The sequence below is a fragment of the Platalea leucorodia genome (genome assembly GCF_965183815.1).
Source record: "Platalea leucorodia genome assembly, chromosome: 4".
Lineage (NCBI taxonomy): Eukaryota > Metazoa > Chordata > Aves > Pelecaniformes > Threskiornithidae > Platalea > Platalea leucorodia.
The window spans coordinates 121,276,825-121,292,410 of NC_138826.1; the positions used below are offsets into that span (position 1 = coordinate 121,276,825).

The window sequence follows — 15,586 nt, forward strand, 5'->3', positions numbered from 1 at the left end:
CCTGTTACATCTGGTTCTTAAGCAGATCTGTCCCTCTGGAGTACAAACACTTTCTGTACATTTGTTTCCCATCGTCTTGGCTTCTTGTCAGAGTTCCCCATTTCTCTTGCTGCCTAGTCCTCTGTTTTGCCCTCTTTCTGACTTTCTGTAACACCTCTCCAGCATGCTTTCTCCCACCCACAATAGGTCGAAGTCAGTTCCTGCTCTTGTCTTTTTGTCTGCTCTGCCTTCTTGGTCCTTCTCATCCACAGACTGCATTCTGTGGGTCCGCAGTTCTTCTCCATGTTACTGCGTACACTGCTTCTTCCCCTTTCTAATCACAGCCTTCCCATCCTATCGTCTCTCCATCCTTTTTCCGCAAGCTAGGTTTCAGTCTTGATTTATTCTTCGGAGCAAGTTGCTCTTTTCGGCACTACTCTTCAGCTGTGTGCTCTGTCAGACACCTTGTCACAGCCGATGCTTGGTCATGGTGACTAGATGGGAGCAAATAGGTCAATGAACAACTGTATCTTTTAGCATCAGTTCCACTCTGCCATATTAAAGTAAGGTAGACCATGGGGATGCTTTCTGTTTAAATTTTAAATAGAGAGTTCTCCGTGATTGCGTTTGAACGGTGAGGGGGTTATCCCAAAAATCTTTAATTGTTTGTAGATGGATAGATTTTTCATGGGTGTGGTAAAGTAAATTTCAGCAGTGAGAAGTTTCTAGTCTCCACTTGAAACAGTGGTAGCTGAAGAGCTGGGAAGGATTTAAGTAGTTTGCTACATGATGGAGTTAATGTATCTTCTAGCCTAGAAAATCACATGCACGTAACTTGTGTTGACAGTTTCTGCGGAAAATACAGAATTTACTGAAAATTTTCTTGATGGAAAAAAAAATGAAGGCAGAAAGTCTGTTCTAACTTATTTATATTTTAAGGCTTTTCTTTTGGGAGAATGTAAATTGCCTCCAAGTGAAATTTTGTTTGAGAATACTCTGGATTTTCACAGAAAATTACAGGAGGCTTTGGGTGACATAAGAGCAACCCACCTTGCAATGCAGTAACAGAAGGTGTGAGGCACAAGGAGTCGTCTTGTGGAGACCAACAGCGAAGGGTAGTGAAGGTATCTTCTTGCCGAGACAGTTTGGAGATGGAATGCAAGTGGTTTGGTTTCATACTTTGTACGCTTAAGTGTAACTTCTGATATGACTAGGTGACAGGACGGTAATTGTTTTGAGCCATATTGGTTCTTTCTTTTGGATAGCTAAAGCAACACCAATGACAATAAAATGCCTTTTTTTTCACAACAAGAATGTGGGAGGTTTAATATTAAAATAGGAAAAGCAAAGCCAAAGTGTATTTTGGTGCTGGATGAAGAATTGAGCTTTTTTCTTTTTAATTTCAAAATACCCTGGGAAAGCCGCTCTGTGTGGTATATTTTTGCCAGGGGTAAATGGGATCATTACTTAACCTTTCACAAAATAAATATAAAATGCCTTCATCCTAATCCTTGGGAATCTAGCTGATTTGTCTGCTGTTATCTGTCATTGAGTGAGGCTGCCTCGTTTGTTCTTCATATGAATTTCACAAGCCTTTGATTTATTTTTTTTTTTTCTTTTCCCACTTTGATGTTCATTTTGGTTTTACTAATCACTGTCTTCAGGCAATAATATTTTTCTACAGGTTCTCAGCATTCTCTAGACATTCAGCTTGGCTCACTTGTCTGTCTGACTCTACTATCTTTACTACCTTTAGTCTCTTTTTACTCTTTTTCTTCTAATTTCATGTAGAAGTTATGAAACCATTATGTCATGCAGTAATACACAGCAAAAATACCAGACTGTTCATTTGTATCCACTGTAGCCTGAGAAAATAGTGTTTATTTTAGTTTACTCAGCTGAAGCCAAAGCACTATTTCCTATCTTGTACTTTTTTTTTTCTTTTTTTTGAGCAACAATTACACCTTTAAGAACTAAAGTAAAAATGCATGTTAGGAAAAAGAAAAAAATCTCCATCTTATAGTTGCATCAGTATCAGTCATCCAGGAATAGCAGTCAGCTAATTAAGCTCAGTGGAATTTTCCATCTGGCATCCTTTGTTAGGCTGTATAGATTTTCCTGCCCTAGTAGGGTAAGCTGCGGTAGGATATTAAAAGAGCTAATAACTTTTGCGTTACTTTAAAGTGGATGTCTGCTTATGTCTGATGTAGCTTTCGCTGACTTGCTTCCTCCATGGCTTCTCCCACTGAATTAAGGAGCTCCTTCTTCCCTTCAGAGCAGAGAGGAAGGAAGGGACTTCATTTAGCACTTTCTCACGGATAAAACCCTTAAAATGCTCAGCCAGAACATGGACATTAAGGGGATCATGCTAATTTTGCATGTCAATGAAATGCTTTTGCCAATACTAGGGCTCTTTTGCATAAAGCAGCCCATGGCTTTTCATTCCTCTTTGTGGTAATCTCTAGTCTAACTGCTGGCCTGTGCTCAGCAACTGCAACCTTCAGAGGATGGCTTGCAACTTAAGTGCTCAAAACCCAAGGTAGCATCCCTGTTCCAGTGGAGATGCTGTCTCTCTATGATATCTTACTGTCATCGCACCATCTCTCTGTGGAGATGGTAAAGTGTATGGATAAGCACACTTACTGGCAAGCGGCTTGGTTATCAAGCCCTGAGAGAGGCAGGCTGTGACAGCTATGTCCTTTAAGGTACCTCTCCTCTGACATATCCTCAAGCAAATTTAGTAGAAAAGACAATTGATATTTTCTGGATTAACTGGAACATTATGAAGGGTGTCCATACCACAGCAGGTTCTTGAACAGCACACTCATCTAAATCTGTATGACTCCTGTTGGCATCTTCTCAAGGAGCCAGAACTGACGCAGAGCAGACAATCTCTTCCTTACCTCAAGGATGATGTCTAGAGCATGATGAAAGGAATTTTCTTGGTACACACCACTCCGATTTCCAAAATTTCTTGATGCAGATTCTTTCCTTGGCTGTTATTTAAAACAGCAGCAAAATTCTTTAAATGCTCACAAGATACGGATAGAATTTCCAAGTTTGCTGTAAGTTATTCCTGTACGACTACATAAATAATGCAATGATTAATAAACAATATTTGTATGTTAATACGTATGTTTTTTATAGTGTCTGACTTTATTAAACAAAAGTGCTTACCAGTGAAAGTTTCATATTCTACTTAAAAATATGTGGCTGAAAAGAGTTTATTAATCTAGTGCTTTATAAACAAGACAGTCAGGCCCACCTTCAAGGCTGAAGGCTCTCAGGTCTGTTCCTGAGACAATTTCTCACTTGCGTTTTGATATAAGGTGTCCTGAAAAGGGAGGGCAGAGGGGTCCTGGGTTGGATTTTTTTTTTAATGACTGAAAGTTTAATAGACCTTACAGCAGCTGAGAAGGCCTTAAATCAGAGGTAAAGGTCTCGTACCTTAATTTTAAAGCAGTATTGGCAAATTTGGAATCTGCCCTTGTCCTTGTGATCATCTTAGCTATATTTGTGCATGATAACACCAGCTTTAAGCTCCGACTCAGTTCTTCTAGTTCTCCCAGCCTTTTCTGTATTCAGGGGAAACTAGCAAAGTTTGAATCTGGCATTTGCCATAGATTTTTTTAAGTGTTTATCTGTTATTTATCTTTAAAGGTATATTTTATTAAATTTATTATCAATATCTTTTATTCAAATATCTGTCTATTTTAAATACTCATCAGTGACAGTGTAGAAGTATATACTAGGTTGATAATCTATTAAATAATGTCTGTTCTCTGCTGTTATTGCACCTTTTGACAGCCTAAGCAATAGAAATATGTAAGTCAGCTTGACTTTCCTGTTTCTGATGGTGTCTCTCTCTTGGTTGTGTTTTGTTTCAGAGGAATTTTGGATTTTTCACTTGTGCTTGAAGAATACACAAGTATCTATTTCATACGATGCACTTCATATTTTAATTAATTAAACTAATTTTTCTGCCTTGTGTCTTGTGTGGTACAACTACTTCACAATACTATGAAAAAAATTAATATATGGAATTATACTAATATAATTAGTATATTCAGCAGTTTTAGACAATGGCTTTGCATCATTTAATAATCTTTACTGTTTAGAACTTGCATGCTTTTTTAAAATATGATCCAGATAGTTACGTTAGTCATTGTTCATATTCCTATTTTAAACTGACTTTTCAAGAAAGCATATTTTCTGGAAGAAATGTAGAATTAGGGATGTAAAGCAAAAAGTGGTTAATTTTAGAAATTTTTGCAAAGGCAGCTTACAGACATGCAGCTGGCCACCTGTATCTTCTGGTTGATGACCAAATTTGTTAACATTTCTATTGTTTGTCTAAATGCAGATGTTTATAAAGTAAGTTTTCCTCGCTGTCAGTACTACGAAAGTGACATAGCAGCAGAAAGGCAAACGGCGTATTTTGTTCTACCTTCAGGTTGTCAGGCAAGATTTCATTTTAGTAACTCCTTTCTCTGTGATGGCATGTAAAGGGGGAGGAGCAGAGGTTGACTTTCAGACAGCAGCTTGAGCTTCTAGTGCAGGCACTTAAATTTCTTTAAAATTCTCTTGGACTTGTAAACCGAAGAAGTAAGATGGGATGTCACTGATGGAAAATAAACACAAAATATCAAGATGTCATTTTAAGAGTTGTTTTTATGACCATTATCATCCTTGAAAACTGTGTTAGAACAGTCAAAGTGCATGTATTCTGGTGCTGAAATTAGGGACTAGACTGTTATTCACCAGAGAGAGCACTTAAAGCACTTTACTCCAATTACATGTCTGCTATTCAATGCATGAGGCTGTTAGTGCCTCCTGAAGCAATTATCTGTAAAAATCTTGTAGTTGAGCTCGACTTCCACTGGGTGGTGACCAAGACTTGTTACAGCAGGGACAACTCAGTAGACTAAAACTTTCTTTAATCTGACTTGAATTTCTTATCTTTTGGGGAACAGTCAGATCTGCTCATGTTTGCTTTCCTTCTTTTTGTGTCAGGTAATATGTCTACCAGCAGCAAACAAGCACCTGATTGTTCTTGTTTTGCTTAAATTGTCTCCCTCTACTTCCATTTCTCTCCTTCCTCACCCATTTTTCACCCTATTTTCTTTGTTGTTTGCTTATTCTATGCTATACTGCATACAAGCCAACTAAATCACTACCTTTCTTTTAAAGAAAAAATAGAAAATCCTATAGTCCCAGCTCTGTAAATTCTGAAATAAGCTATTATGTTTGTCTTTGGGAAAAGCCAGTAACTAAACTCTGTCTAGGAACCTGTTCTGTTGAAGGAAGAGGGGGAGAGAAGGATGAGGGGTACCCAGTTCTGCATCTCATGCAAATACTGGCAAGCTGGAAAAAATCCGATTGCCCTGTTTGCTTCAGAAGACAAAGGCACATTCGATGACTGTGGTGGTCGCTGCCAAAATAATCTCAGCTGAACTGGACAGCTTTGTCTTAACTTCTAGTTTTAAAGTGCTTTCAAACCTTGTGTGTAAACGTCGTGGATTGTATAGAAAAGCACTTGTCCCAGAAATACTTCTTGTAAAATTCGAATGTTTCTCTGTTCCTCAGTCAGCCAGGTATGTCCAGAAAGTGAATTAACTCGGACTTTGGATCAACAGCACAAACAGATATTCAATTGAATGTCCTCGAAAACATCCAAATAAAATTTCTGCATGCTCAGATCTGAGGAGTTTGAACAGTGAGTTTAGTTGAAGTAGTAAAGATGATGATTGAGAGCTGCATGTGAGGCTTTAGGCAGATTTGGAGTGGAAAATTGGTAGATAAAAGATATGCAGCTTGTAAGAAGAATCGGTGCTTTTGCACGCTTCTCTGGCAAGCTGTTTGTGTACCTCTGAATGGTAGAGGTGTTTGTGGTGACTTGGTTTCTTTCGTTTGCTTTTGCATTGTGGTTTCTTTTCCTCAGCTTTTTGCTTTTATTACCTTTTTTCTTTCATTCTTGCCAGCATGCAGCATCGTGGTTTTCTTGGTATTCTTGCTGATACTGGACTACTTAAAGCATTCACAGACGTAGTTTGCATGCTATTTTGTGCATTTGAGGAATGTCTCATTGTATTAATGTGCATGGTGATAGATTTGGTTATCCTCTACTTGTTTAATTTCGTGGACTCTTTTTGAATTTTAGGAGTTTTTATTTGTTTTTTAAGTACTTGGTAGTTCCACTGGAAGTGACGGCTCTGTGTACGTGTGTATATGTATGTATGATCTGTATACTTAAATATCGGTTTTGCAGTTTAAAGCAAATTGGTCTTCCTTTAGAAGGTGACCGGTTTGCAGGATGTTTGTGCTGCAGCAGCATAGATCCTTATACAACTCCTTTCTTTCCAGTGCTTTTTTATGGCAGGAGGTGATGAGAGCTTAAGCATTTTTGAACCAGAACAAGGCCTGTGCTTCGTAGCTTTGATTACTGAACTGAGTACCTCTAGCAATGTGGCCTTTCTTAAAGTTTCACATGCAGATGTGGTTGATTAAGCAAGCTGTGTCAGCTGTTTCTGTCTGAGGTCAAGTTAAAACAAGTTCTGTGGAAGCCCTGTGGCTAAGATTTAAAGCTGTATTTCTTGTTTTCCCCACTGACCCTCCTTCTGCACATACTCATCGCTCCATATTTTTGTTCTCCCTGAAAGCACTAAGCTCCAGTATTACCATCCTACAAACACGGTATCATGCTGCTAGAATGCAGAGGTTTTCTTCTAAATGAACTATTGTCTGGGAACACTTTGCTTGTTACTCTGTACATGAATTAATGTCGAGTTTTAGCAGTTTCACAACAGACATGGTAAGATTTCTCTGATATTCATTTTACAGCTGTAATTCATGTTATAGCGTACATCATCTAGGCAGTACAGCCTACATGCCTAGTTGTAGTGTGTTCTTTTACCCTGAAATGTGAAGGAAAGATGACAGAAGGTAATCTTCAAAGCAGCCTAGATAGAATTCAGTAAAAATGTCTGCAGTATTCTCACCTGGGTTTTATTAGAGCTTAATGGTAATTAAGAAACCTTAAGTGTGTGAAATTAAAAAACAAAAAACTCACACAAACCCCACCTTTATTGTACAACCAAGTATATTTCAAAGGATCTCTCTCATATTGCACTGTGTGCATTTCTTAGAGTAAAAGCTGGAAGAAAGGAAATCAGTTCATGCTTTTAACGTCTTTGTACAAATAAAGGAAGCATTGCAGCTACTAGAAGAACTTGCCTTCAGTTTTTTATATATATATATATATATATATATATAGCTTAAATAGTTTAATTTCAAGCATGGAAGAAAAGAAATTTTTCTAAAACATCTATTGCATACAAGGAGAGAAATTAAATAATTTACAAATGTTGGGGAGCCATTTTGTTATGCAATCCCATAACTACTATGGATCACCTGGAGGTGATAAATGGATTAGCAGCATATAAAGACTAGTTCTGTATGATTTAGATGACAAGTTTTTGGTATGTACTTTGAGTATTGTTTCTTAATTCAGACTCCCTGCTATTTTAACATTCAAAATTAGTAAGATTGAAAGCACTGTAATATATAGTTCCAGTATCAGGAATATTTATTACGGGCAAAATTAACTTCTGTTTAGAAGACAAGATCTTCAGCTTTGCCTGACACTGTGTTTGAGGATGCAGATGGAATTAAATGGTACAAATGCCTTTTGCCAAACTGAAGCAAGTTCAGAAAGTTAACTCCTGTTCATAAAGAATAAAGAAGAATTTTGAAGAGGCTGGTGCAGCAGACAGTATATTGCAAAGCTTTAATTGTTTAATTCATTGTTAATTGTTAAATCACCCGTTTCCAGCATCCATGCAGCTCATTCCTCTGTCCCCTCATCTGTTCTTCCAACGGTGAGCTGCTGGGGAGTGCGAGTCTACAGAGCCGTGCTCCAGATCTTAGCCTGGTTTGTGAGCAGTGGGGCCCTGCAGCGCCAGGGAACAGACCACGAGGCTTGTCATTCCAAGAGCCGCCGCTCCTTGAGGCCTGATGCTGAGGCACTGCCCCACCGTCTAACCTGCTGTGCTGTCTTGCAACCATTCGTGTAGGTGCTCTCCATCACAGAGTATAGCGCGCAAGGTGTATAATCCTGGAAGGTGATTTAACATATGGAATCTCCCCTTTGGGGACAAGTTAACTGGGGAGAGGGCTCAGCATGAGTATCTTCCTTTGCCAAGTTGTAGTAAGGTAGACAGTGAGTACCTTCAGTGTAGGAGCATAGGTTTGTGTATCTAAATAATTGTATGATCATAATTGAGCAGAAGATAACTAGGGGAAAATAAGAGTGGAGGGTTTTCCTACAGAAAGCCTGGGCAGGCTGTGTTTATTATATGTAAACTGAGGTTTCTGAAGTTATGTATTTCTAAAAGAAAGGGTAGGTTTCCATATGAATTTCGGCCTCGTATGAAGACTTTAAAAATCAAGAAAAGGCTAGTTTAATTGTTTGGCAAAACCAGACTGGTTTTGTTAAGTACTTTTTATTTAGTTATCTTGTCATGACAAATGGCGTCATTGTATTCTTCTCTGCTGTCCTCCTGCTATGTCCTAGCTGGCACAAACTGTGAGTTTTCCTTTAGTTTATATAGCAACTGATCTGTGATGGTAGTTTGTTATGCTGTTATAATAAATAATACTGACCTTGGCTGCTGGCATTCCTCTGTGTATCTCTATCATGAACCAGTCATCAAAGATTGAACTCATGCTATTGACTGTAAAAATGAACATAGCTCACTTCTAACCACAGCACTCGTGTCAGGGATAGAGACATTTGTGTGTATTTGCTCCTGTGAACCCATATAGACATATAAAAGGAATTTTAGTTACAAATAACTAGAAAGAGTGAGGTGCTAGCTCTATGATCTTTGATGATGGAGAAAGATTCTACAGTTCTTGTCTTAGGAAGAAGCAGGAATTAAACAAAATTACTTTACTGACAGCCACTTTATAGAATTTATTTTGCATAACATTTAAGCAAGGGTAGCCATTTCTTTTTTTCTCCTTACCACCGAGCTTTTGCTTAAGAAATGGATACAGAGTAGGATTTTTTTTGGTTATGCTGACTTCAAAAATTTGTTTATTTTTTGGGAAGTACTGAACATGAAATAAATCAAATTTAGATTAATAAATTTAATGAGAAGTATGTGACCTTTTCTGCTTATAATGGGAAAGTAATGTATTACACAATTAAGTTGTATGCAAGTGGATATGGTAAAAGACTTTGAGAATATGAAGGGCATTGACTGCTAAGGAGAAAGAGTACAGTGGAAAATTCGATGTAAATTGTTCAATGAGCAGCATCAAGCAATGAAACGCTTCTTTATTCTTTCTGTGGTGGCAATGCGGATTGTTCTGGGTCCCCACGTAACCGATGTTTACCACTGGCTGTTGCGATGTGTTGAGCTCCAGTCTGGGAGAACTTTCCATTCGTATCCCAGTTCTGTAAATGATGCCCTTGTGTTCAGCAAAACTTGCCTGTTGAACACTCAGTTGAAATCATGACGTAGCCAGTATCAGTATTAGCTACTTCAGTTGTTCTATAACTGATAGAAAACCGAACTGAAAAAAATATGATTCTACATAGTCTTTTAGTTACACTGTAGCATTTTAATACTACATGAAATACTATGAAATTTCTAGACAGGGGTTGAGGGGGAACAAGGACTTAACTGTGCAGATGTTAGAGGACCTCCACCCAAAAAAAGAAGTGAGAGAAAGTTCAAAGTTGTCTGGTAGGAAGCTTGTGTATATGAGGAGCTGATAGTATAGCTTAACAGAGGTGAAGATTAAAAGATGAATGAATGGAAGAGAATAGGTTGGGAGAGGGATATTGGGAAGGATTTCTGAAGTGGAGAAAGTAGTTTACTTAATGTGACAGGGACGGTGTGAGGAGGGTTACATACAGAGTAGGTACTGTAATGGAAATATCACCTAGGAAAATGATTCTTTTTCAGCAGTGTCAGGAATGAGCAAAAGCTTGCCAAGATTGCATCAGCTGTAGAAAGGAAGACTAGAGTAACTGGTTGAGATGAGAGCCTAAGCAAAATCTTTGTTCAGTGTCGGTATACAGAAAAACCTTTGAGGTGTTTAGCAGCATGGTGGCCCAGAGAGAGGCCCAGGTAATAAGAGTTCATAGCTATTTTTGCTTGCATGACCGACAGATCAAAGACAACTTCTGTACAAAGGTGAATTTATGTTATTACTGTTCTTGTTTTAGGTAAAGAAGATGAATTTCCAAAGAAGCCATTGGGGCAGATTCCATCAGGACCTCAGCCTGCTATGCTTAACTCCACTCCAATGCTTAATGGACAGAACAGCACTGGTACACAAACAGCAAGAAGGACAGAGAGGAGACCATCCCCAGGAGAAGAACCAGAAAGTTCACCAGATAACCGAAAGAGAATTAATTCACTGGAAAAGAAACCTTCCTTAAAACAGCAGAAGACTCGACCAATAGAAACACAAAGTAGTGTGCCTAAGAGCGAGGTAGATACCAGAAGAAAGCCTCAGCCAATAGAGCAGGACAACTCGAGACAGTATAATAATGCAGCTGCTAATCAAAATTCTAATGCTACTTCAAATATAAGAAGGGAATTTGTACCTAAGTGGAATAAACCATCTGATACCAAAATAATTGAAAAGACAATGAAACTTACTGCAGAGGTGAAAGGAAGGCCAATAAACCATTCGGTTTCAGCCCCGCCACCAAGTCCAGGAGAAACGCAGCCGTTGAATGTAAAGCAAAAGATGAGGGTTTTGGATGCTGATGAAGGTAAGCGAGGGTCTAATGCGTCTCAGTATGACAATGTTCTGGAAGTTGATAATGAGAATGAGAATCTTGTTGAAGAGATGCTTGAGAGAGCTCATCCACAGAGCCCTAGGCACGTAGCATATTCTAATAGTCCAAGAAGGCAAACTGAAAAACTACCAACTCCATTAAAAATACCCAATAATTACACCTTCACTTCACAACCGAGATCTCCAAAATATTCATCACAATCTGATGGATCACCTCATGGACTGAATGTAAAACAGCCACTGCCCTGTTATAGCAATCCACCTACTTACCATGGAAATTCTCCAAAGCACGTTTCTAGTATAGGCAATACAAGTTCTGTACCTCTACATTATCATGGGAATCGAACCAGCCCTTTTGGTAGGCCCTATGGTTCTTTTATTTCAGTAGATTATTCTCCGGACAAACTACAAATGAATTCCTATTCTGCCAGTCGCCAAAATCCTCTTTCACCAACCCCTGGACAGATAGAAGTAGCCCCTGTCGATGCTTATACCAGCAACTCAAGGTCCCCCCCAGGTGTCAAATTCGTAATCCCTCCAGTGGATTATTTTCCAGAAGATAGAAAGTGGCCAGATGCTGCATATATTTACAGACATGAACCCTACAGGCAGCCCTGGAGCCAAGACGTCAACAAAGGCCACTTGGATAATTTCCAGAAATATCAGCATTTTCAGTCAACGCCTTTTCAAGACCATGGTCTTCCTGCTGTTTCTGTGGATAGTCCAATACGATACAGGACTTCACCAACTTTTGAAGAGCGTGGTTCACCACAGTACCAATATTCAAGCCCATCAGCTCAAGCCCAACACTATCGAAACAGAAATGATGGGTTGTCTATGCATGAATCTGTGCTTCTCTGAGAATCTGTCTATACTTAGCAAAATGGCAAGAACCAAAACCAGTTAAACGTTACTGCGTTAGCCCTGCTCCGTTCTTCTATGAAACGCAGACAGTTCGTGTGACTCTCAAAAATAGCAACACTATTTCAGAGATGTTTGACTTTCATTGAAGGCTAGTCGAGTTCTGAGACTTGCATTGAAGCTATTGAAAGTGATCTGATGCACATAGACATAGCAATAAGATCATATACACAATGTGGTTAATACTGTCATTGTTCCTTACATTTAAATAACCTGTGTTACAATCTTTCTGCCTAAACCTGTAACACATTTACAAGTTTTATTTTGACTGACATTGTTAATGCACTGTATAGATGTGTGCGCGCGCGTGCGTGTGAGTGTGCACTTATAATACACAAACACATATTGAAAAGAGCTAAAGAGTTTAAATGTAAATGCATTTAACTTTGGGCAAAGCTTGTGAAGTACTTTTATTTCATATTAATTTTTCTTTGTAATTTATTTGAGAAGCCATTCATTTTGAATGGGAATTTCTGTCGTTTTTATACAGCTGCCTCAGCATCTCAATCTGTTCTGGGCAGGAGAGATGCTTTGGGATTATTAATTTAATCTTATGTGAGAGTTAATTTCCTCTCCTTTGACTACTGTTTGTCATTTTCCTCAGCAAGAAGGAGCAGGCAGGCAAAAGCAGAAAGCCAAAAATGTCTCTCTAATCTGGCTAAGAAATGGTGCTTAAAATTCAGGGCAGTCTTTAGTTTTTTAGGTGCATCGAAAGTGGAGAATTTTTACCTTCTCACCCAAATCTACCTTCAGAATGTCGTCCTATATGCAAAATACTGGAGCACAGTGAGAGTAATGCCAGATACAGGAATGGTGCTGCACCCTTCACCTTTTGCCGTGCTGTGCTGTCAAACTAAACAAATTGGTTGCAGGGCCAAATCTCACAGGTATCGGAGAATGACTGGCTCCTCGACACTCTTGTGAGGTACACACACGAGTCTGAGATTTGGTTGAGGCTTGACATTCCCTGAGCTGTGTGAGTACGCAGTATCCTTCCTCTTAAGCTTGTTTTGTTTTGTTTTGCCCTTTTTTACCCCAAAGAGCCGGTAGGTTTGTGTCTGTGATTGGGCATGTGCTGCTGTGCTATCAGGCTGCTGAGGGACTGTGCCGTGTTTTACACTAAAATGATCCTGACTGTTAATAGGAAGCTTAGACTCCTGGTAACGTAAGTGTTTTTAATTAGTGGTTGCAGCCTTTTCTACTTCATGTTTTCCTTTCCTTGACTGTGAATTGGGGGTGAAAAAAAATGCAGGTTAAATGGCACATGTAGGATACAGTCCTGCGAGCTGCTGGGTGCTGTGTAGTGAGTGCTAAATGTGCTGACCTCTCATTGACACCAACGGGAGTCGAGGCGGATAAGGGTCTCGCCAGAAGAGGTCCTTGGAGTGCTTAACAGAGAGATTTTTCTAATACTTAAGTACCAAAAATTGGTATCAACACCAGTTTTGGATGGTTTGGAAGCTTGTCCTGTTATCTTTTATTTTGTAAGATTTGTTAACTGAAAACATAGAAATGGATATATATTTTTATTTTTCCTTTAAAGAATGAGCTTTAGTGCCTATAATTGCTGCAGGTTGGCTCTGTAAGTTTTAAGGTACAGAAGTAAAACAATTTTTACAAATGGAAGTAACATTTACTTAGTATATTTCAAAAACTTTTTTGTGTATATAATGTGTCTGATGTAATTTTTAATGACCTGGGCAATTTTATATTTTAAAAATTGCAAACTGCAGCAAAGTAACAGTAGCAAAGCACTACACTGAAACCCTAAACTAAAATTGTGAAGATAAATATGACTTGGGCCTACCTTAGTTCTGATTGCTTACAGCAGCTTAGAAATGTATGTATATAATATTGTGGCTAAGTGTAATAATCTCAGTGTTTAACGGTGGTTCTGTAATTCATAACAAAGCTGTACAATTTATTTGTGCAAGCAACACAAGGCTCCAAAATATGTATCAGCATTAGTAAATACTGTAGATTTTTATATATAAAATATATACACACTATTTTCTTATGTCATCAGCAACAGTTTTATAACTGTGTATCCTATTTTGATGTGACTGTATTTTTAACATGTTAAAATAATAATAATTAAGCTTATGTTGCCTTGTCTTTGTTTTTAATTATCTGATTAGCTCAAAACTGGACTTTAGGTCTTCTCGGCACAAATAATTGCTTTTCATCAGTGAATGATGCGTATATGTATATTTGATGTATGTCCTGTTTCATTTGTGCTTGTTTATTTTTAGACTGAGCAATATGGATACAATCTATGTAGTGCTTTTGCATTATTATAGAAGCAGCAAGGTTATTGATTATAGTTTACTACACTGCTAAACCTTGACCTATCATTTGCGAAAACTAGGAGTATAAACTGTGATCATAATTTTCTGGTTTTGTTCTAATAATCTCACCCGATACCAATTCAAGAGAGGAGAATTATTGGCATGAGAGACTTGCAAAGTTGCATTGATCAAAGTGCAAAATAATAATCTGACTGTGGCTGCTGTGTGTCTCACATGTTTAGAGGATGGTATAGAGCTTTAGGAAAAAACAAAAAAGCCTTGTGTCATCTGTTTGTAGTGCAAAATACACTTTTATCTTCATTTAACTGGACAAACCAAACTAAAGGTACTGCCAGATTCAAATCTGTCATTCATACCAGTAACAAAAACCCCTCGATGCAGAGTAAAGTGAGATGCAGCTGTGCCAGTATCTTGCTGGTAGAGGGAATCATCTCAGCGTAATGGATTAGATATCCTCAGAAGAGCTTTTCTGTCGCTGTTTTTGATCTGAAAACAGTCAAGCAGTAAGTATCAACATAAAATACTTGAGACCTTTTCTTCCCATGGTTTCATAGTTTTTCAAAATTTGCCTGCCTTGAGTTGTGTGAACTGTAGGGGTTTTGTCCAGGTTAGTTGTTGGCTGTCCTTGTGGTTAGTGAGACAAGTTCAAGGGAGGGTTTTGGAGAGTGGTCGTTGTCACGCTCTCTCCACTAACACAGAACAATGCAGAAGACTAAGTAAGGATAGGGGTTTAACTTCTGTATGGCAAACATTAAGTGAAATTAAACTAATTAGAATTCAGGAGGATAAGCAAATCACTCTAGTTGTATGCTGTGGTCTTCTCTGGTTGCTTTTTCGTTCACCCTGATGCCACGCTAGATTAAATGTGAAGACTTCGGTGTGGGACTGGAGCATTTTAGTCTTCTGCAGTGCAAATTGTTGTGGCTGTGGAAGGATCGCGGTATCACTGGCACTCCTAACCTTCTCGATGAGTGGGATGTGATTACACGATCAAATTGCTTATCTCTATGATCAAACCATGTTATGCACTACAAGTGAAGACAGAAGCCGTCCCTGCTCCTTCCTCATCTGACCCGGGGGGAAGATTCCTTTGACGTCAGATTCGGTGATGAGTTTGAATCTAAGCATCCGCTCACTCGGGCATCCAAGGAACAGAATCCGACCTCAGGAAAATGATCTTACCCTTTTCCTCTCGCCACATCCAGCTGTGGCCCGCCTGTAACGCTTCAGGGAAGGTGACACAAGAAAGAGAAAATCCATTTAGCCAGAAGTCTATTAAGGAGAGTACTCCCTCCTAATCCCTGCTGATGACTACCTAAAGCCTTAAAGCATGATATTGTTTGCAATTGTTTGAGAATGATCAGACCGATGCGGGCAATCCTGTTTTTCCCAGGGCCGCAAAGGAAGGTCCTTCACACATGCAAATGTCGGTTACCTTCATAATACCCGACAGCAGGATTAATCCCTTACTGTAAAAGTAACTGCTATATCCTCACTACCAATAAAAGTTTCAAGACTAATAGCAAGGGATTTTTAGAAACCTTGGCTGTTGCAGAAGA

The 15,586-nt window shown here is 38.7% G+C and overlaps 1 protein-coding gene across 1 annotated transcript in view; it reads left to right on the plus strand.

Annotated features, from left to right (window-relative positions):
- Positions 1-13,674, plus strand: part of USP6NL (USP6 N-terminal like) — a 130,026-nt gene extending 116,352 nt beyond the window's left edge. Inside the window, exon 15 of the mRNA XM_082309104.1 lies at positions 10,217-13,674. Coding sequence (XP_082165230.1) covers positions 10,217-11,658 — 1,442 coding nt within the window. The 3' untranslated portion in view covers positions 11,659-13,674. The remainder of the gene's footprint in view (positions 1-10,216) is intronic.
- The last annotated feature ends 1,912 nt before the right edge of the window (positions 13,675-15,586 follow it).